The sequence below is a fragment of the Martes martes genome (genome assembly GCF_963455335.1).
Source record: "Martes martes genome assembly, chromosome: 5".
Taxonomy (NCBI): domain Eukaryota; kingdom Metazoa; phylum Chordata; class Mammalia; order Carnivora; family Mustelidae; genus Martes; species Martes martes.
Window position 1 is genome coordinate 159,983,271 of NC_137892.1, and position 23,168 is coordinate 160,006,438.

General features: G+C 44.9%; 1 protein-coding gene across 2 annotated transcripts in view; it reads right to left on the reverse strand.

Annotated features, from left to right (window-relative positions):
- Positions 1–23,168, reverse strand: part of ADCY2 (adenylate cyclase 2) — a gene marked incomplete at its 5' end in the record, with an annotated part of 400,073 nt that overhangs the window by 110,790 nt on the left and 266,115 nt on the right. For both annotated transcript variants that reach the window (XM_080803421.1, XM_080803420.1), the window contains 6 exons: positions 2,859–2,902; positions 5,204–5,377; positions 6,693–6,825; positions 7,839–7,997; positions 13,061–13,188; positions 17,937–18,048. In XM_080803421.1, coding sequence (XP_080659547.1) covers positions 2,859–2,902; positions 5,204–5,377; positions 6,693–6,825; positions 7,839–7,997; positions 13,061–13,188; positions 17,937–18,048 — 750 coding nt within the window. The remainder of the gene's footprint in view (positions 1–2,858; positions 2,903–5,203; positions 5,378–6,692; positions 6,826–7,838; positions 7,998–13,060; positions 13,189–17,936; positions 18,049–23,168) is intronic.

Consider the following 23,168-nt stretch of genomic DNA (forward strand, 5'->3'; position numbering starts at 1 on the left):
ATAAAAGATGCCTTGTTAATAAATGAGGCCAAAAGCACGAGCTCGCCAAGGTTAATTTGACCATTCGCGTGAGAATGATATAAAGGAGAAAATTAAAAACAATCCCTATTTTTAAAAATCGTACATCGGCTGCCGAGAGTAAAAGCACACGGGAGCCCCACGAAGGTGGCCCGGCCCAGCTTGCATCAGAACTGCGCCCCTGGGAGTCACCTGGTCCAGTGTGAAGCGAGCCCTCGGCTTCTCTGCGCTCCACGGGGTGGGGGTGGGGGGCTATTACTCATCCGACAGGCCTTCTATCCTGACATGACAGTAACTGTTCTGATTTCAGAACCGCCTCTAGATACAGACGAGAACAGCCATGTCACATTTATCTGTATTTCAATCTCCCGAGAGTAGATGAGCCAGACGGCCGGGCCTCCCCATCGTCCCGTCCCCGCTGGCAGGCTGGTGCCCTGAGCGCCTTCTTTCTTGAAACGGACCCCGGGAGTTCCTGGTTCAAAAGCACGATGCTCTCAAGTGATCCACCTCCAGATACGAGCGAACCGAACGGAGAAGTGTGAGCCTGCCCAATTCTAAGCCTCAGAAGAAGGCGCATTCATGTTTACCCTTCTTTTTTAAAAAGCACGTTAACTTAGCAATCATCTAGGGTGGTTCATTCTCACTGCGAGGCGAGGAGCTCCCTCGTGTCCTTTGCAGCGGCCCTCTGCCGACTCTCGAGTTTGCGGACGTCAGCTGGTGGCTTTCTTTTTCACAAAGTCTTGCCAAATCGAAGAAGAGTGTAGGTCCCCGGGGGCTCCCAGGAAAACCTAATCCTTCCGTGGTATGCCCGGGGCCAAGCAGAGCGTTGCCTCTGTGAGTCTGTTGTAGGATTAGTTCACGCGATGCCCGCCCGGGACTCAGCTCTGTGAGCGGTGCACAGAGTAGCCCGTGTGTGTATTAGTACACATCGGCTGTTTACTATCTGGAAAACAATTCTAACACGGAGGTTCCTTGTCTCTGTCATTCTGGGATCTCTGCTATGGTGAATGACAGCACACCCCCAGGGCCGATAATCTACCCCTGCGAACTTGTAATTTGCCAGCTCGGGTTTTAGTTCTTGGACGTCAGGAGTTTCTGGCTATCCCGTACGTGTTCCTGCCGCTGGTCCACCTGCTTTCCACTCTCCTCCCATTCCTCCTCCTGAGCCCCCTCCCTGACCTGCTCCGCTCCCACGTCCGGTCTACTGTATCCGAGGATGCGGGGAGGAGGTCGGGATTATCCCAGAGAATGTTCCATCCCAGGACATGTGGGCTCAACGGCCAGGCTGTGGGCTCACAAAGGTTTTACAACACAGGCCATGGGGGGACACCAGGACATGTGAGGACAGCCCCAGTGGGGCTGATATGGAGGTGGTGCTCTCTCCATGAGGCCCTGGGGTCACCAGTGATCCAAGCATCAGAGGAACGTGGAATCGTGGAACCGATATGGAAGAGGCTCCCAGCAAGGCCGGCAGGACAGGACAGCAGAGTGGGGCACAGAATGGAGGTCCCAAGCCCAGGGCACAAATCTGGGCCTCGCCTCTGCCAGCCGTGTGCCTCTGGGCATTCTCCCGACACCTCGTGCCTCACGGCATAGCACCTATGTTGGAGTGACCTGTAGGGATGACGTGAGGTTTTCCGCATGCCTGGTACCGACAAAGGTGATGGCTTATCGTCATTGTCTTCCATACATCACTCAGCCCGGAAAGCCGCTGCCCACATCATATGGGCCCTCCGCAAGGCATCCCCACGCTAATTTCGGTAAATAGACCCTTGAAGCAGATCTCAGAGAGGACGAGATGGAGAACTGAAGAAATGAGGAACACAAAGTGAAAAGATGCCTATGAAATTTTCGTGGCCGGGCTCTTGTAGATGTGCTAGTGGCTTATTGGCTAGAAGAGTCACACCTTCTTACGGCATCTCACAGGGTCCACCACGTTCCTAAATTAGCATAAGTTCTCTTTCATGTGCCACTTAACGCTTTCGAAGCCCCCTCATAACATAGGACTCTAAGTATTATACCTCCATGTTAAAATTTCAAATGTGACACAAAATATGAATTAGAGCTCATTAAAACAAATGAAGTCACACAGAAGATTCCGGAATAAGGTGCACTATTTGCAAGGATATGGCAAATGACAATCTAATTGTGTTTGATTATACTTGCATACAATGCATTTTCTACAGAATAAACTCACTTCTCTGTGGGAAAAGAAAGGCTGACTTAGGTTTGGGCTTTTCATTAATTGTCCTAATGACTTCAATAAGGAATACTTCACTCCCCAGCCAATACTAACTCTAGCCCAAGAGCCAGAGGAGCATGAAAAAGGGCTAGTGCTGGTCATTCTGTGGCCGGGGGTGACTGGGGACCTGCGGACACTGTGTGAAGCTTTTCTCTTTTTTTGAGCATGTTGTCAGGCCTTTCCACTATAGAAAGGCCAGACCTATCTTGCTTTTATCTCTAGGATTACACACGCGCGCACACACACACACACACACACACACACACACACAAAATGTAATTTTAAGCAACATACTCATTTTAAGAAAATTCAATTTTTTACCACATATTAAGAAGAGTCATTTTTAGGAAAAACAATGGAAAGTTCTAATGTGCTCATTACCTGGTGCTGTTTCCCTTTTCCGTCTTTTAAACCTATAACATGGCATTGATAATTATATTTTTAGAAGCTGAAAACAATCTCATTGAGCTTTTCGCAAGGAGCTGCTCTTTTTAGAAGAAATGGCATTCTAAGTTACTCTAATTGATGATAATCACTTTCAGAAATAAATTTTAAAAAAAAAGCCTTAAAAAATCAGAAAGTACAACAAATACCCTACCTCAAGGTGCGATTCTGAAAATTATGCTGACCCATTGGCACATCCTATTTCAAAAAACAAACAGACAAAAAAGGTTATTAGTTTCTAAACACATACTTTAGAGAACGACATTGCAGTGATAACCACATATAACATTATTTTTCCTTTTATTATGGAAAACATCATTTACGTAACAATCACCCCATGGAGAAGAGTAGCTTAATTATAAACGTGAAAAAGAGGAAACCCCCGCTGATACTCAGAAAGTTGGTGTCCTCTCTAAAGCCCGGATGTAGGAAATCCCAGGGTCGTTTTAGAGCTGACATTCTGATACTGGCAGGTGCGATTTTAAACAAGGGCCTTGCAAGTAACTGTTAGTGACTGTACACAGCGGACCATCCGCTCTGGCATCAGACTGATATTTAAAAGTGCCTTAAAACACAAGCAGCACCACAAGCGTTAGCTCTGAGTTGGGCTGGTAAGAAACCATCGCCCTTGATTAAGTATGTAAAACCGCAACTCACTGATCGAAAAGAACAAACCCACAGGTGAGTGGGGCAGCTGCGGAAAAAGGACAGAGACAGAGACGCTGATCGGGGTTATCCGTGGGGGACACGCCGCCGAGCGTTCCTTAAGAAAACCTAGAAGATCCACTTGGATCCATTTGTGGCGGAATTTAAAGTTGAAACGAAGCTGCTCCAAGTGGCTTCGAAGACACGTTCCTTTCGCTGCTTCATCTCCCGCGTCACATTAGGGGCTATATGTAGCCCAGTGGAAGGGAAGGTATTTTTTATTTATTTTTTATAATTTTTTAAAAAGATTTTATTTATTTATTTGACAGACAGATCACAAGTAGGCAGAGAGGCAGGCAGAGAGAGAGAAGGGAGGAAGCAGGCTCCCCACGGAGCAGAGAGCCCGATGTGGGGCTCGATCCCAGAACCCTGGGATCATGACCTGAGCCGAAGGTGGAGGCTTTAACCCACTGAGCCACCCAGGTGCCCCAGAAAGGGAAGGTATTTTTTAAAGAATAACGAGGCTCTGGGTCTTCTTACAGGAAGTGTATGAGCCGCCGACGCAGGCACGTATTACATAAGGTAAAGTAACGCATTATTCACTGGCTCTATCAACGCTCGGTCAAGAGTCAGTGCGGTTCTAGGAGGGCAGTAAGGAAGAGACAGGCCTTAACTGGCAAAGACTCTCTTTGACCCTGGAACGTATTAACAAGAATGACGCTGGGGTCTTTCTCAAAGTGAGTATGAGACACAGCCGAGTAACAGTTGTAGGAGCTTCTTGTCCTAAACAAAGCCTTGGGATTTTCTTAAGACATCCTCTCCTGGGGAGCCTGGATGACCCAGTTGGTGAAGTATCTGTTTACTTGTTTGCTACTCATGGCCTCGCGCTTCCCAACAGACGGCCACCTGCTCCCGGACCTGTCCGGGCGGGCTCCCCGGTCGACCGACGGATACGGCCTTCCGTCAGATCACGTTTACTTTTTAGCTGGGGAAGCTGAGAGGAGAGATCTAACGAAATCAAAACAAGAATGCGGGTCTGGGGGCTTGGATGTCGTCACGGTGGGCTGCCGGGAGGCAGGGGTACAGGGAGATTGGAAAAGTTCGCTTTCAACGGACAACCTCATGGGTCTCTTCCCATCAGCCGATGAGGACTAGGTCACATTCCACCGTCTTTTTTTTGTCTCAACTGCCTCCTCAGTACAATGAACGCCATTATACATGAATTTTTACTCAGAGATCGTTTTAAAAATCTAACAATGCTTTGGGGATTATTCTAAGTGCTTCGCCGTAGTTACTCTTCCGGCCCCCTGTGGGTCTTTGTATTTTCTATCTGCCTCGCAACCATCTTACTTGAAAGCTGGAGTGTTGTAAGCCAGGGGCTACACAACAGAGCGTTCATTGCCACCGACACGACTTGAACGTGCCCGTCATGAAAAGAATCTGGGGCTGATTCAACCCGCAAGGGCACCCCGCCTTCATCCGCTCCTTGGGTAAGATGCCTAGGCTTTCTACTTCACGAACGCAAACAAACAAAATGCCACAACAACAACAACAACAAAGAAAGAAGTTCACCTGTATCCAGTTGCTAAGAACTGAACGAAATAACAAATCCATAAAATGGCCCTGGGTTATAAAGTTCTCATGCAAAATCATGCTGGTTCAAACCCTCCGCAACGGGAGCCTGGCGCTCATTCACACCCAAACAGCTGTCTGCAAGGGCCTCCCCAAGGACAAGGGGAAAGCTTGCTTCCTTACAGACCTAAGTCACTTTGGCAGGAGATGCGCCTTTCGTGCTGGGGACCTGGCCTGGGCCAGGCACTCTGCGCTGCGGGGTGCGGGGGGGGGGCGGCGTACCGTGGTGCTGATCTTGCCGTTCTCCGTGGTCATGCTGTCTCGGTGATGCAGGTGAGCGAAGGGCTTGGCTGCTCCCCAGGACTCCAGGTACCGGGTCATGCGCACGGAGGCCCTCATCTTGGCTCCGTCGAGAGTGTGGCGAGGTCTGAAGAGGTGAGGGCTCCTTCGCTCTCCCTTGGGGTGAGAAACAGCATTACCCCCGCACACGAGAGGGGCCGACTTCCCCTGCGCGCTCCCGCGCCCCGACGCTGGCATCCCTCCCGTGTTGCCCCCTCGCCCCCCACGGCTTCTGGCCCCCCGTCCTCCTTCAGGGACACTGGTGTCCAGTGCTACAAGCTCTCTGAGCTGAGTGATTTTTTTCCCCAGAGAGTAAAAGACACCTGCAATTTAAACTTGGGAAAAAATAATAGCCGTTTTAATGGGCATTTTTACAAAGCAAATTCTTAAGGAAGATAGGCTGCTCTGTTTCAGCTTTTTCTTGATGATCGTGGTTTCCTAAAGGGGCAGAGGCTGGGGTGTGTTCTGGTGCGGAGTGGTCCTACGAGTCCGTGTCCGGTGTTCCTTGCTGGAACACAAGGTTCTCTGTACACACTTTTTTTGGCCTCCTCCCTCCACAGTTCTTCCTGACTGACACACGTCTATCTCCAGATCAACCATCAGGTGAGCTGGACGTGTGTCTCCAGAGGCGAACCTGGAGTTTCAGGGAGACCACCACCACGGAGCACCCATGCCCTTGACCTTGTTGATTCTGAGAGACCGGCTTTGATAGCTCGGAGGTATTTCTTGCTGATAGACTGCACCGTTTACCAGCTGTGTGATTTGGGGAAGTTACATAACCCCTGGGAGCTTCAGATTCTTAATCTGTAAATAGCAGTGGTACTCATTTGGCAGGAATTTGAGAAGGGCGATGAGAAAGGAGAGCTGGAAGCCCTTGCTTGGGCCTGACATCTGGTGTGAACAGAGTACCAGACAGCTCCTAACTCTCGGGGTGGCCTGGGGAGACTTCCAGGTAACGAGGAGTTTACTGCCTCCAAGTTAACCATGTCTGCCCAATGACACTTCGTGGTTAATCTTCTAGAAGTTTCTTCCTTTCCTTCTTTGTCTATGTTCATCCTACTTCGTCTCATTAGACTTTTATCATCTGTAGTTTCCCAGTTGCCAGGGTGGGCACACGGAGAGACTTCCAGAAGCACTGGGGACTAATGCACACATTCACTAACACTGAGAACCCGACACACAGACAGTAACTTTATCATAGGAGCAAGCAATTCATTTCAACTGTTCCTTTAATAAGTATTTTAGTCTTTGATTACAAAACATGTGCCATAATCAAACTTCTATGCATTTAAAGTCATTTTAGGGGCAAAGACCAGCAAAGCATTCAACAGATTCTTGACTAAATACACTTATCTGTATCAGTAATTTGCCCCTTTCTATCTTCATCACAGAAGTCACAAGTTAATTATAGACTCTTTAAAACAACACTGACCTTGGGGTTGATTACAAAGTAGGTTTTCACCAGGTGCTGTTTTAAATACGGGTCTCTGATGTCGCCGTCTCCTTCCTCCACTTTATAAGCGCCGTTCAAGTGTTCCAGAGTGACGGAAGAAATGTGAACACGTCTGAAATTCCATTTTAAAACCATAGTCAAGATAGGTAAGGATAAACATGAAGGTTTTTCTATTTACTTGTGATTTTAGAAATAATGTCTTCTCCCCCAAAGGAAGTAAAGGCTCTATGATCTTGGTAAAATGGATTATAGTATAGGTTTATATTTTATTAAACAGGGCTTTGGAAAGATGCTGGCAGAGGTCACAAGATACTAACATTTCCGGCTTCTCTGCACTCACAGAAACCCGCACAGTGGGTATGCTGAATGATGGCAAATAAAACTCGATTATATGGAAGTTTTGTATGTGAGTGTTGTTTTTGAAACACAGGCCAAAGGCATTTTAGGGAGTGTGCTGATGTGTATTAAAGTATGGATTTTCTCAGTGCTTGCTTCCACGTTTCTTTGAATTATAGCATGTCCATCAAAATTCTCTTGTCTGGGGGTGCCTGGGTGGCTCAGTGGGTTAAAGCCTCTGCCTTTGGCTCAGGTCATGATCCCAGGGTCCTGAGATCGAGCCCCGCAATGGGTTCTCTGCTCAGCAGGGAGCCTGCTTCCCCCTCTCTCTGCCTACTTGTGATCTATCTCTCTGTCAAATAAATGAATAAAATCTTAAAAAAAAAAAAATCCTCTTGTCTGAACCACGTTCTTCTAACCGGAGGGAGATGGTACCATTTGCTCATTTCACTACCACTGGCTTCAGAGGTCACCAGTAATAGAGAAATGCCACATCTCACTGCATTAAAAAACACCTTCCACCTAGTCACGATTCACACACTCGCATATAAATATAAGTAATTCACGATCTGATAGCCAGAGTCTTCGACCATGGTCGTGGGGTGATGGATTTGAGACTGGAGGGTTCGTGTTAATCTAATTCATGTAAGGGGTCACTGGACAGGGATCACGGGATGCTGACGGAGGCATCAGAAACCATCAGACACCCGGCAGACAGCTGTCAATCCGCTCGCCCAGCGTGTCTCACCCTGCGCACAGCTCGAAGAGGGAAACCCAGACTGGCCTTACCCAGGGACCCCTCCGGCTTCCATGTGATTGGCCAAGGTAACATCATGGGACCACACGTCATACTGCCACTTCTGCAGACCAATCACCCCGCAGAGGACATTGCCAGAATGCACTCCCACACGCATGTTGATATCCACTCCAGTGGCGTCCCTCACTTTCCTGAAGAGAAGGAAAGAAGCATCACCATCTGGAAACACCCTCCTCTTCCTCTGACTCCTGGCCAGGTTTCAGGGCACCGTGGTACTCAGAATTTTTCAGACTGCTGGAAATAGAACCAGGACTCCCTCCTGTGGCAGAAGATTGCTGCTCTAGGCCAAGAGAAAGGTCGTTTCTTTCTGGTTGCTTCCAGACTAGACCAAGAGCTCCGTGGCCCTGGCTACGACAGCCACGTTAGGCCAGACCGTTGGTGCTGATGCAACATTTCAGCTGTAGCTTTGACTTTTTCAACAAATATGTATTATCAGAAACCTATCAATTGCTGACACCTGCTCCGAATTTTCACACTAGAATCAGGTGACATTGCCTTGTACTGTCAGGAACAGTCCAAGATGCCGTCTACGATTCTAGCACTTAGCCCGATGCATGTCCCCAGTGAATATTTTCTGCTGATAAGAGACAAGGTACCGTATTTGTCAGCCTAATGACTTCAGCCCGAATAAGAATTTCTCAAAAAAAAAAGTAACCATGAGTTTAAAGCATTTCATTGTGCACAGTCTTTCACAAAAACAACAACAAAACTCTTTAAAAAGTTTTAATCCTGTGTAAGGAAGATATCATTAAGAAGAAACTAATTAAAAACAATCATTTTAAAAATACTTTGGGACCCGATTAGTAAGTCATTTACAGAGACAAATGCAGAACTTCCTTTAACGGGACATGGAAAAGCTTACTTATTTCTGCCAGCTGGATGTATTTATCAATGAACTGTGACTGCAGGAGAAGGATACAGGGAGGTGTCCCAAGGTACATGGAGAGAATTACCCCAGAGCACACAAGGAGGGAAGCGATCGCATTGCTGGCAACCCAGCAGGGCAGAGGTTACCAGGTGTGGGCTGCAGGAAACAAGCATCTCAAAATGCCAGTGGCATGGATGTCATGCTTCAGTAACACAGTGGCATCACTTGAGCATGCTAAAAGTGATAAGAAGTGACAAGAAGAAATGGACCTACAAGGTAAAAAGAAAGGACGTGTACAGAGCTGTTCCCTCCCTCCCATTCTCTCTCCTCCCATCACTTCCTCCTTCCCTATCATCCTGCTCTGTTTTTCTCACACAAAAAATCACAACTTATTTGGTACCATGCAACTCATCCAACCCTTCCCTCCTGCCCACACGATGGGCCAGAGCCTCAACATGACACTGGAGGGCCGCCCCCTGTCGCTCTGTCCTCTATCGGGTTATGGCTGCCTGGGGACCATATGGTCCTCAACTCTGGGCCTTTGTTCAAGACGGCTCTGCTCTCTGAGCCTCCCTCTCCTGACAACCTCCCAGGTTGATGAGGTCACCCCTCCTTGGTGCTCCAGCCTCCCTGAGTCCAGTGAGCTCTCCCTGCTTGTGTCCACACCTGCTCTCCGAGAGGCAGCCCCATGAAGACACACACCTGTATACCCATCAGGGGCTTCCAGATCTGGTACAACATGGATGCTGGATATAAGTTTACTAATCGACACAGGTCATTTTTGGAGGATTTTACTGTGCTTCTGTCTTTGGGAGATAATGATCCTGAAAAATTTGACATTGAACTCATAATTGTTCTTAAGATTTTCTGTTATTGAGAGAATGGTTCCAACCACATGGCATTTCTGTTGATCAAATACGGTCAGTAGAAAGTCGAGAGGGAAAGAAGGATGGAGACACGCTTTATGTTTGACCATTTTAACAGAACTGACCGGTGAATGATTTGACTTAAAAATTTTTTATTTAAATTCAATTTAATTAACATATATACTGTATTATTAGTTTCAGGGGTAGAATTTAGTGATTCATCAGTTGCGTAAAACACCTAGTACCCATCACATCATGTGCCCTCCTTAATGCCCATCACCCCGTTACCCCATCCCCCCACCCCCCCACCCCTCCAGCAACCCTCAGTCTGTTTCCTAGAGTTAAGGTTCTCTTACGGTTTGCCTCCCTCTCTGTTTTTATCTTATTTTTCTTTCCTTCTCCCTATGTCCACGTTTTATTTCTTAAATTCCATATATGAGTGAAATCATATGATATTTGTCTTTCTCTGTCTTATTTTGCTTCCCATAATACCCTCTTTAAAACCGTCTCCATGTCCTTCGTGTCTTTTTTAGAAAAATGGGTTGGTCATGGGTTCAGATGAGTTGACTAACCACACCTTGTCATGCATGTGGATGCAACCTGCGTGATCGCTAGAAAAATATCGCAATAGTTGCCAAAGCTTGTGACCATAGAATACAGTCATTCCAGTCCAAGAGGAACCCTAATCACTAACAGTCAGGACTCTGCCTATTACCTCCTTGGCTGAGAAGTTTACATTCTCATGACGGGAAAAAAGAAACCTCTCTAAGCATTGGGAATGTTCCAAACCGCAGCTGACGTGCTCTGTGGTGGTTCTTCAGCTGACGGAGAATGAGGTACTGAACGCGTGGGGAGGTCCCAACACGGAGAAAAAGTATAGGCAAGCGTTCCTGGATCCATGTTCTCGGCTCCCAGGAAAACCTGAGGTAACCTGGCGAAATTCCAAGTCTGAGTGTACTCTTTCTCTCTTAAAAAATTAGAATTTTCATACCCATCTTCATCCTAAGGTTCATACATGGGAATGGAAATACTTGCCCTTGTATGTTAGAAGAACAAAGAATTCCTAACATTTGCTGAGATGGTCTCTCTGTCCCTGCCCTTTACGGAAGGCGCCAGAAAACAACCTATTACTGATCACTTTGTCAAATGCACAGAAGCCGAACAGGTGAATTTAACGGAGAGAGAACAGGGATGCCCTTGGTCAGTGAGTGCAGAGCCCAGAGATGCATCAACTGTTCATTGCCTGAGTTGAAGCTCAAGTTTAGTTAGAAGCAAGAGTTCTGGAAAGTTTCCTCAAATCTTCTAACATTGCTGAGATTCTGGACGTGAGATATTAGTATCCATCATGGATGGATAAATAAAACGTGGTATCCGCATGTAATGGACTTAATTACTCCATCGTTAAAAGGAATGAAGGACTGACACATTCCACCGTGTGGATGGACCTTGGAAACACTACGCTATGTGAAATAAGGCAAATGATAGCCAACTGATATCGTGTGATTCCGCGCACACCGAGGCATCTAGAAAAGTCAACTTTGCAGAGGCAGAAAGTAGAAAAGGGGTTGCCAGGGGCTGGGGAGAGAGAGGAATGAGGAGCTCCTGCTTAGTGGGTATGAAGTTTCTGTCTGAGTTGATGACAAGGTCTTGGAAGCGGACCGTGGTGCACGTTGCGTGTATCTTAAATGTACATAATGCCACTGAACTGTACATGTAGAAATGCTATGGTGCAGTAATTATGTTAGGTATTACGTTACCATGATAAAAAAATATAGCAGAAAAAATATTACTGATGAGTTACTGACATGCCAGTAGGCAGAATGTAAGTACTCTTTCTCCTAAAAGCTCTTCAACGTGCTGGAATAATGTACATGTAACAGAACTGGGAAAGAGTTGACCCGAAAGCAGGAATCCGGCTTCAGTCATCTGATATATTATTGATGTGCATAATAAGAACATTAGAAAAACCCTTTGTCCCACTAGAACGCATTTCATCCGGTGTTGGAAACCTACATGGAGATCGCCTCCAAGGGCAGGTTATAAACTGGAGAAAACCTTTAGTTTTACTATTTAGATTCACTTACACTGTCTAGACCCAGAGTGTTGGAAATAGTTAATTGCGTCCGAAACCAAGTAAAAATATTTTTCATGTCAGAGAAGACAAATGAGTTACTTTGGGGAAGCAGCAGGAGGGACAAGGTGATTCCCGCACTGACTAAGCACCCATCTCTGCTTTTAACTCAATTCCACTGAATTCCCTTGCCTCCCGAGACCGATCTGTCCACAGTGGTCTGTCGTCACTGCTACCGACCTAGAGGATCGGGAGCACTGAGATCGCCAGTACCCACTGCAGGCAGTGTGGGCTTCACTGCTTCTCTCTGGACCGGCCTGGGGAAGCCACCTGCTAACTTGGACAGTTCATTTCATACGTGACCCACATCCATAGTGGCTAAACACGTGACAACCCGACCGGCTGCTCTCCCACTGACAGCCCCATTGGCTCTACACCTGAGACAAGGAAACAGAGCATCAGCCACATAATTCCTGTCCTGTTGAGACTGAAAATGTGTGCAGGAGAAGGGAAAATCACTTGACTAAAACAGGTAATCAAAAAACCCAATACACTAAAATCTTTCAGTCATACAATCAACAAACAAGAGCTTTGACCATTAATAAGAATATTCTGGATTCTACCACAGGCATTACTAAACAAGTGTATTATGGCCCTGGTAACAAAAATTAATTTTGTATCTTACAAGACTTTTATCTGGTACATGTCAGTGGTAACATTATTTGACATAAGGATAGCCTCTCCAGAATTATGATGAAAGAAACTATAAATATAATACAGAAAACATATTCTATGTATATAAACTGAAACTAAATTTACAGAGCGGAGCATTTTTGACTTGATGCAGTAATTTTGGAATTTTACCGAATTGCAATCTGGTCATGAAAACTACCTTCTCCCTGACAACTTGAGCGTAGCCATATTGTTTGTTGGAAACTGTTTGTATGGAAGTGTTGAACCGCTAAATTGCACATCCGAAACTAATATACTGTATGTTAACTAATTGGGATTTAAGTAAAAACTTGAAAAAAAAAAAAAAGAAACTGTTTGTCAGATGGTAAGAGCACAGAGATTTTCCTTAAGATTAAAGAAGATATTTCAATGAAAAAAAAAATCACTTTGGAAACAACCCAAACTCTCCTTGCCCGCAGATTTCTTCCTTGGTCCAAGGCTGTACTCCAAGGCTAACCATAACAGTAAAACACTTACAGAAGTCTTACTTTCGACTGAGTTACTCATACACCAGTATTTGGGTCTCTGCACACTTATATTTAAAGGCTCAATACTGTTTTTAATCCCAGTATCAGAAAAACAGAAATAGTTGGGAGTGAGAATCATAACTAGAGATTCTCTAACAGTTAAAAAGGACCCTGCAACACCTTCACTTACTTTATGGCTTCACACATGTCCAGCCCCATTTTCACACAGTTCTTGGCGTGGTTCGGGAGAGAGATGGGGAGTCCGGACACGCAGTAGTAGCAGTCTCCTAAAATCTTTATTCGCATGCATTCATTCTCCTGGAAGAAGAAATCACAGCATTGAGCTGCACTCAGATTTTCCGAACGTCCTCCAATGCTAGTTCCACTGATACCATCACAGTGACCTGGGTTTGTGGGCGCGGAAATGAGCACTGGTTGGGTTTCCCTTCATGACCCAAGAAGAATAAACCACCCTCACCTGCGTGCCCATTTGCCAAAGCAGGGAGAATCAGGAGAAGGGGAAGGAAAGGAAAGCAGAGAGAATGTTCTGGAATGATTTACTCTGAGCAGCAGCAGAGGAGCATAATGACAGGACCATTCTCTCCAGCCCAAGCATCCCAAGCACTGACAGCGAAATGACATCTTCCATGCAGAGCAGGGTCTCAGGACAGTGAGCGATGACAGAACTCCACGGGAATTAGAACCGTATGTCATTCCCTACTATGCTCATGGGTCTCTTCATTTATTTTAAAGCCAAAGCAGATTCTTACCTGAGAACGTAGCTTCTGATAAACATCTCCATAATGCAAGAAGCCACCATTTGACATTGCCATGTAATTTAAGACTTAATTCTGACCTTAGGTTAAACTGTTTTAATATAAAGTGCTATTCACTATTTTTCTTGGCTGGGTGGTTTTTATATTAGGATATTCAGATTAGCCTCATTCATATGCCTAAATCCTACATGCATTTCTAACTTTTCTAGTTACTTTATAGACTGGTCACTAACGAAAAAGAAGAAAAGGAAGAAAGGCAAAAGAAAAAGAAGCAAAAAAAAAAAACCAAACAAAAAAAAACATAAAACTCCCAAAGATGTGCAAAACACAGATCTTTTCCTTCTTAACACTGAACATAGGCTTACGTATAAACTGAACAAATCTGAAATAATAAAACGAATGTAAGATTTTCTTGTTCTAAAGTACATGTTAGGTTTGTTGAAGATTTTGCACATTTCTTCCCCATGTGATAGAGAACCCATAAGCTAGGGCATATTTTCATACTCATCTACGGTGCTGGAGATGATGTGCTTACTAACTCCTGATTAAAAATCTCAGAAGTACTAAAAAGGCAAAAAATTATATACTAATAGGGCTTCCGTCCCATACTTCCTGAATAGCTATTCTGAATCTAGAACACACTGAGATTAACAAAAGTGAATTCTCGGCAAACTCATCAAAGACCAGCTGACTGTATACATATATGCATGTGTTTATTTCTGGGACTCAGTTCTGTTCTACTGGTCTGTGTGTCTGTTTTTAATGCCACTATCATACTGTTTTAATTATGGATCTTCGTAATTCATTTTGAAATCAGGAAGTATGATGCCTCCAGCTTTCTTCTTCTTGCTTAAAATTTCTTTGACTGGTTGAGGTCTCCCGTGATTCTGTATGAATTTTAGATATTTTTTTCGTTTGTTTCTGCAGAAGATGTCACTGGGATTTTGATAGGAATGGCACTGACTCTGTCCATACTTCAGGTATTATGGACATTTTAGCAATATTAGTTCTTCCAACCCATGAACATGGGATGTCTTTCTATTTATTTGTGTCTTTTTAGATTTCTTTTATCCATGTTTTATAGTTTCCCGTGTACGAGTCATTCACCTACTTGGTTAAGTTCATTCCTAAGTATTTTACTCTTTTTGATGCTAATGTAAATGAGATTGTTTTCTTGATTTCCTTCTGAGATATTTCATTATTAGTATAAAAAAATGCAGCTGGTTTTTGTACATTGATTTTGTATTCTGCAACTTTACTGAATTTGTTGATTAGTTCTTTTTAAAAAAATATTTGTTTATTTGATAAAAAGAGAGCATGAGTGGAGGAGGAGCAGTGGTAGAGGGACAAGGAGAGAAGCAGACCCCCGCTGAGCCTGGAGCCTGACACAGGCCTTGCTCTTATGACCTGGACATCATGACCTGAGCCAAAATCAAGAATTGACACCAAACTAACTGAGCCACCCAGACACCCCTCCTATCTATTAGTTCTAACAGATTATGCGTATATTTTAGAGTTTTCTACACACAAGATCACGAAACCTGCAAACAGAGACAATTTTACTTTTTCCCTTTTTTTTTTTAAAGATTTTATTTATTTATTTGACAGACAGAGATCACAAGCAGGCAGAGAGGCAGGCAGAGAGAGAGGGAAGCAGGCTCCCTGCTGAGCAGAGAGCCCGATGTGGGGCTCGATCCCAGGACCCTGAGATCATGACCTGAGCTGAAGGCAGAGGTTTTAACCACTGAGCCACCCAGGTGCCCCACTTTTTCTTTTTTGATTTGGATGCCTTTTATTTCCTTTTCTTGCCTGAATGCTCTGGCTAGGACATCTAGGGTTGTGTTGAACAGAAGCTGTGGGTGCAGGCATCCTTGCTGTGTTCCCAATCTCGACGGAGAAGCTGTCAGTTTTCCTCCATCAACTATAATGTTAGCTATGGGCTTTTCATATATGTCTTTATTTTGTTGAGGTAAGTTTATTCTATATGTTATCAGTTAAGAGTTTTTATCATGAAAGGGTGTTTAATTTTATCAAATGCTTTCTCTGTATCTACGGATCACGTAATTTCTAGCCTTCATTCCGTTACTGTGGTCTGTCATGTTGATGAGTCGTGTGTTGAACCATCCTTGCATCCCAGAAATAAATCCCAGTTGGTCATTGGGTACAGTCCTTTAAATGTGCTTTTGAACTCAGTTTGTTAAGTGAAATAAGCCTTACTTTATTCAGGACGTCCAGAAGATAGACACTGCATGATCTCACTAATATAAGGAATCTAGCATAGTCAAATTCACAGAAGCAGAGAGTAGACTGGTAGATGCCAGGCTTGAGGGAAGGGGCAAATGGGGGGTATGGGTAGGACGGCACACAGTTTTATATAAGATGTGTAAGTGCTGGAGATCTATGGTATAGATAGCACCTACTGTTAACAATACTGTATTGTATACTCCAGGATGTGCTAAGAAGGTAGAGCTTATGTTAAGTGTTTCAATCACATCATCATCAATAATAAATAATGAGGGCAAGAGGACACCTTTATATGTGGTGGATATATTTATAACATAGATTACACTGATGGCTCATAGGTATATGCTTATCCTCAAGGTCATTACAGTTTATACATTAAGTATGCAGTTTTTCACATGTCAATTATACCTCAATAAAGCAGTTTAAAAGATTAAAAAATAAATGCATGACGTTGAGTTCTTAGTTTAGTTATGTGCTGTATGCAAAATTCACTCAATCGGCTGAGCTGTTTGCTTACGATCCTGTCGGCCGCCATGTCGTTTAACCATGAGGCACGAACTGGTTTCCTAAACACGCTCTCTCTGTAATAACAGTGGCTGGACCCAGCCATCCTAGGCTCTAATCTGTTACTGCCTGGACAGTTCTTTGCCCAAACCATCAGAGACGAACAGAAGGTCACACTAAGTATTTCTGTTATGAGCAATGAAGCTTGTCTTCCCCAAATTCACATACTAAAGTCCTAACACCGGGAGAGTGTGAACTTGGCCTCACTGCAGATATAATTAGTTAAGATGAGGTCATACAGGACTAGGGTGTGTCACGAGTCCAATATGACTGGTGTCTTTATAAGGGGACATTCAGACACTGAGACTTGCCCAGAGGGAGAATGGCATGTTAATACTAGAGCTATGCTGTTACCTGCCAAGATTGGGATGTCTCTTCCTAATGTGACAAAAGTGACACTTTATTAATTCAAACTTTGAAGACATTATTTAAGCTTTAAATCACATTTTTCTAAACATGAGCACCCAACAAACTCAACCTCTCCCTTTGATTTGGTAAAGGGAAGAAAGTTGCGCTATACTCTAAGGGCTTTTAAAAAAACAACCCCAGCGAGATCTCTCACGGTCAGGCCGGCAGCAGAAGGCACCTCAGGGGGATCCTGACGCAGGGGCGACCCTGTGAACATCAGCGAGTCATGTCTATTCCCAAGAGGCTTGCTTGGAAATGTTCTGTATGGTTTAAAAGTGAGAGGAATCTTACAGGGAACTAAATTTGGGACCAACTCTCTCTTCCATATATAAATAATTCATTTTAATCAGCATAATGAAGTATTTTTTGCTGGAAATAATTCAAAGAAAGCATGAGGCTGACCAGTAATGCTTTATGAGGTGGAAGTAAAGAGCTGGCAAGGGAGGAAATAACGCCTATCGCTCTTCCCGCCAGTAACCCTCATGGTTCCAGTAAATATGCAAGTTCTAGAAGGTTTTAGATCGCCTGTCACCATTTCCTTTCCATATGCGTATGCACGGCAAATACAGAACTCACATTTCTGTTCAAGGGGCCCAAGGGTCAGTGGATATTAATGAGACAACAGTAAGTAAAGGGCTTAGGTGGGAAACGTGCATCCTATTTTAGGGGTTCTCCCCGGGTGCTGATACATGAACAGTTACCACTGGAGGAGAGGCAGTCTTGCTTCCAACTCCTGACATGGAAATGCCTAAAAAGAGGATCTTAGAACAGCACTGGGCAGAGGCTGTTCATCTTAAACTCACCATCTTGAGTGTATTTACTCTATGTGCGCTGAGTTCTCTATAAGCAGAAGTTTTAAAAATAGATGCAAACATGTGCTAATTATACGTTCCGACATTTCTCATCCCCGAGAAGTGAGACTCATCAGAGCCCGATGGCAAATAAACCCTACAAATCTATAAACACCAGTTCCAAGTGGTGCTCTATGAAAAACAAAGAATTGATAAGGGACCAGAGAAAAAGGAGCCACGAGTCTAGAAAGCCTCAAAGTAGAAGCGACTCACTACTACTCACCTTTGCAATTTGGTCGAACTTTCCAAAGAGCTCATTCAGCATGTGGACGAGTTCTCCTGGAGAGCAGTCACTGGCCAGCCGGGTGAAGCCAACGATGTCAGCATACAGGATGCTGTGGGCACAAGGGGAACAGTGTTTGCAAGCCTGTGTTTGTTAAGAAGTAATGATACTTTTTTTTCCCCTTAAAAGAGTATATAGTTTTTTACATTAATATTTGTATCTTACAAGAAAAATGTCATCTCCCCAGATAGGAAATACATACACATTTTGCCAAACTTTCCTATTAAAAATGTTTTTTGTTTAATGCTGAGTATTTATAATTAAAATTGGAGAAGAAAAAAAATCACATGATTCACTCTGTCCATTCTAACTGATGACCTTTATTCCCTGATGGACAGTCCCGCCTCCCTCCCTGGTTTACGTGGTATTCATTCTGAGAGTTCATTACACTGGCGGAATTCAGGTATCAATGGCCTATGCCTCTGTTTGCACTGTTACATGCATTTACTTTATAAGAATTTCTAAAGTGAAGGAAACAAAATAATAAAAGCAAGTTCTGTTTTTACTGACTCGAAGAAAGACGAACAATCTTCCTAAAAGAAAGAGTACTCAACAAAAGGTTTTGAATGACTTACTCCTTGCCAGGATGAAGCAGACACAGTATGTCTCCCTCAAACTCAGAGTGTTGTTGGGGGTGGGGAGGGGAGTTAAGAAAGTCAGGAAGGACTCTAGCAATGTCCAACCGCAGTGATAACAAGTGAATGTGTGGGGGGTGGGAAGGTTAGCTGGGGACAAGCCTGGGAAAGCTTCCCTCCATGGGACATACATGCTAGTGGGACAGATGTCAGGTTTCTCTGAGTTGTGTCTGTGTTTCGTTAACCTTCAAGGGTCAGGCTGGGGAAACATGGCCCCAGGATGTGCGATATCACTTTTCCATTCAATGACAGGCTTCTGATTTGTATAAAGGCCTCACAAAGAAGCCTAAATTCCTGCTGGCAGTTGGGGATTCAGATAAAAAGGTTTAAGACAGACGCTGAGACAAAACTGACTGCCACTTCATACCCATTAGAATGGCCGTTATCAAAGAACTGGGAAGTAACAGATGTTGTCAAGGGTGCGGAGAAACCTGAGCCCTTGTGCGTTGCCGGTGGGAACGGAAAACGGTGCAGCCACTCTAGCCAACGGTTTGGTGGTTCTTCAGCAAAAGAAACAGGATTCCCAGATGGCCCAGAGTTCCCTGCTGGGGAAAACGACCCAAAGAACTGGAGGCAGGGACTCGAACCAATATTTGTACCCCCATGTTTATGGAAGCATTATTCCCAATAATCTAAAGGTAGAAACAACCCAAATGTTCACTAACAGACGGATGGATAAAGAAATAGGGATAAAAGAAATCCCTACAATGAAATATTATACAGTCTTGAAAAGGAATGGCATCCTTCCACGGGATGCAATATGGATGCACCTGGAAGACGTGCTGCTGCATGAAATAAACCAGGCCCAAGAGGACAGATACTACAGGATTCCACGTGCATGGGATACCTCGAGTAGTCAAACCACAGGGACAGAAACCAGAAGGGTGGGTGCCAGAGGCTGGGTTGGGGAGGGAAGCTGCTGCCGAATGGGTACCAAGCTCCTGCTTGGGATGAAGAAAGAGTTCTGGGGACGGATGGTGGTGATGGTTACAGAACAAGGGACGGTGCTTGACGCCGCTGCACTGGACAATTAAACATGGTTAAAACTGTGTTACGTTATGTTACGTACATTTTGCCACAATAAAAAGTAACGTGGCCGCGGCCAGCCCGATCTTAGGCAGGAAACAACTGGCTCTCTGCTGTTGGTCGCTTCACTGGGCCAAGCACGAGGTTTGTGTCTTCACCTTGAAGGAAAGACTTGGTTCTCTGTTGATGACAAAAGCTGGGGGAGAACCCTCTGGTCCAAGAAAACCAGGCCTGCAGGGGCTTCCACACCCTCCATTCTGTTCAGACGGTGCCATCAAACCTTCCCTACTCCCCCACAGCACCCTGTAGCAGTACAGATCACAGATGCTGAGCCTGGTCCAGAGGAAAAAGCTCAGAGAGTGTGTCTGATCCAAGGCAGCACTGGGAGGGAGAATGTGCAGATGGGTGGTTGACAACCTCCACCCTGTTTCCTGTGGTCCAACCCTATAGAGGGTAAAGCTCCCCCGCTCCAGCCCCCGATAGGCTGGCTGTAAATGTCTTATGATGGTCCAAAAATTACTCGGCAGCCAGGAGACTGAGGATGTAAACAGGTCATGGTGACGCAATGTGCAAAGGGTTACAGAAAAGGAAGCAGGGTATTCTCTGGGATCACCCAGGTACCTGACCTAGATCTGACCATATGACCCTTAGAAAGATCACTCTGGCCACAGCAACCTGGAGGCAGGCAGGTCAGTTAGAATCATAGTCCTTTCATCCAGAAGGCCCACGTGGAAGGTATTGTCAGGCAGAATGGAGAGAACTGGACAGATATGGGAGAAATGTAGGAAGGATGAATCAGGCGTAGTTCGCAATCAGATACGGCAGGCAGTGTGTCTAACGGAGGGAGGCATCGAGGATGAAGACCCAGTTTCTGGTTGAGAAGGGTGCTCCAACCTAGCTCTGAACAAGTCAAAGCAAGCTTGGAGGGGAAGATGACCAGTTCAACTCTGGTTGGGTTGAGTTTGATGGTGGTGTTGGTGGAGCGTCTAAGAGGAAGATACACATTAGGTGAGTGGGTATGGAAAGCTATGGTTGAATTCTGCATCTTTTCAAAAATATTTATTTATTTGACAGAACGAGAGAGAGTGTGAGGGGATGTAGGGACAGAGGGAGAGGGAGAGAGAGAAGCTCAAGTGAACTCCACACTCAGCATGGAGCCCAGTGTAAGGCTCAATCACCTGACCCATGAAGGTCATGACCTGAGCTGAAATCAAGAGTTGGACGCTCAACCAACTGCACCCTCCAGGTGCCCTGGCTGAGTTCTGCACCTTGGTATCCCACAGATGGTAACTGAAGTCCTGAATGAGAAGTGGAGAGAACAGAGCGGAGCTAGGAGAAAGCTCTGTAAACACTCATTTACAGAGAGGCTAGATTTAGGGAAGAGAAAATGGCAAAGGACATGGTAAGAAGAGAGAAGGAGTAAGATGTCAGCGAGTCCACGGCGAGGGAGAATTCTTTAAGCAGGAGGGCAAGGTCAGCTGGCCAACCACACCGAGCTATCAGAAAGAAGGACGCAGAGGCTAAGTCAGACTCAGATCTGGGAGCACGGCAGTTGCTGGCGAGCTGAGCGGGCATGAGCTCTGTGCCATGGTGGAGGTGGATGGCAGAGGGAGAGGGTTTGAGGAGGGAGGGAGAACAGGGAAGACCAGTCAGAGAGGGAGGAACCACCTTTCTAGAATCTTGGCTTTGAAAGCGAGAAAGGGCCAGTCTCAGAATTGGACGGTGGCATTGATTATGGGACCTGTGCTTATTTTCAAAGATGGGATGGGTTTGTGAATGTTTCCGTACTATCGGCAGGATTCAGAGGAAGATGTTGAAGATTCGGGAAGTACTTTCCTTCTAGAAATTCCTCTCTTCCTCCTCATGATTATTCACGTTATTAGCATCCTCAGCACAGTAAAGAGCTAGGGTATGTCACTAACAGAGAATAACCTTTTTTTTTTAAATGGATGAATGGCCAAAGCAGAACTAAAAATTAACAGATCTTTCCTGTCCACAATCCTAATGAGAATTATTATCCAAAAACCCCCTCGAAACTGCTCAGGTACTGACTGGACTCGCCACATTATCCATTGATCGTGTCTGCTTCTTGGCTTCTGTTTATCCTGTCCAAGATGAAAAAGTCGTGTTTTTGTATTTCTTATAAAAACAGTTGGTACATCATGTGATTTATGTATGCTTTTACATTTTTAAGTTTAGGCACTGAAGTTACTTTAGCATTCCCAACTATAGTTTTGAATATTTTTTAACATTGAATTTTTTAAATTTTTTTTTTTATTTTTCAGTGTTCTTGACACTGCAAACATATTCTAAATGATCTCTGAAGGCGCTTCTCCAATCCTTTGCCTTGACAGTGTGGTAGTCAGCTTCCAAGATGGCCCCAGAGAGACCCTCACCTCCTGGGACTTACTCTTGAACTGTGCACCCTCCCCTGGGTTGGGGCTGATCTGCGTCCCCAAGACGATGCTGCAGGAATTACGGCAATGACTTTGCAAGCCTAGGTCATAAAGGAACCGCTGTTGCCCATGGCCCTGTCTTGGATCCTTGCTCTGGGGAAGCGAGCTTCCCTGTTGGGAGGTCGCTCTAGCCACCTGTGAGCAGTAGCTCAGCAATGACCACCTGCAGCCTCCAGCTAACAGTCAGGGCCCCTGCAAACCACGGGAGGAGCTGCCTTGAAGTCAGGTCCCCCAGCAGCCCTCCCGACACCAGGCCTGAATCTGTATCAAAGACCGTAAGTCAGAACCACCAGGAGAAGCTGCTCTCAAATTGTGACAGACAGAAACTGTGAGATGATGTTTACTGTTGTCTGAAGCCACTGGGTTTTGGGGTCCTTCATAACATACAAATTGGTAGCTGATACAGCACGGGGAGCCTTCAACCCCTGCCTGCGGCCGGCGGTTTCATCGGTCATTTTTATCAGGCTCTTTGATCCTGGGTTATTTCACAGAGACCCAAAGATATTCCGGGACTCTGCTGAGATACGGCTGCGTTTATCTTTACATGTGTTACAGTCCCCATTTGTGACTTATAACTCTTTGCTCAGGTAGGAGGGATATTGCTGATTTTTCAGACAGCTAAGGTTGGAAAGGGAAATTTGTAGTAAAATACACCTTGTCAGATACCGTGAGAATGTTTCTTCTTTAATTCTTTAAGGGAAACACTTAAAAACCTGAAGGCAGGCCAATGTTTTAAATAATTTTATTCCTTAACAGGTGTGGATGTTCTTGTAATACACTCATTCTTTAAAATTCCTCAAAATGGTAGGGACTTAATTTAATTTAATTTAATTTAATTTTTTTTACCCCTGATTCTCCATTTAGCCACTGCTTCCTTAGCTCTCAGTGATAACGCAGCTTTTTTCCATTACTGCTTTCCCAATCTGCATTTCTCATTATACATTTAGCTCTGTGCATGCTTGGACATGCCTGGGCCATATCACCAGTTCTACACACCTTTCCTAACACCTGGGGTCAAAATGAGATGCGTCTCGCAATGTAGTTAAATTGCCGTG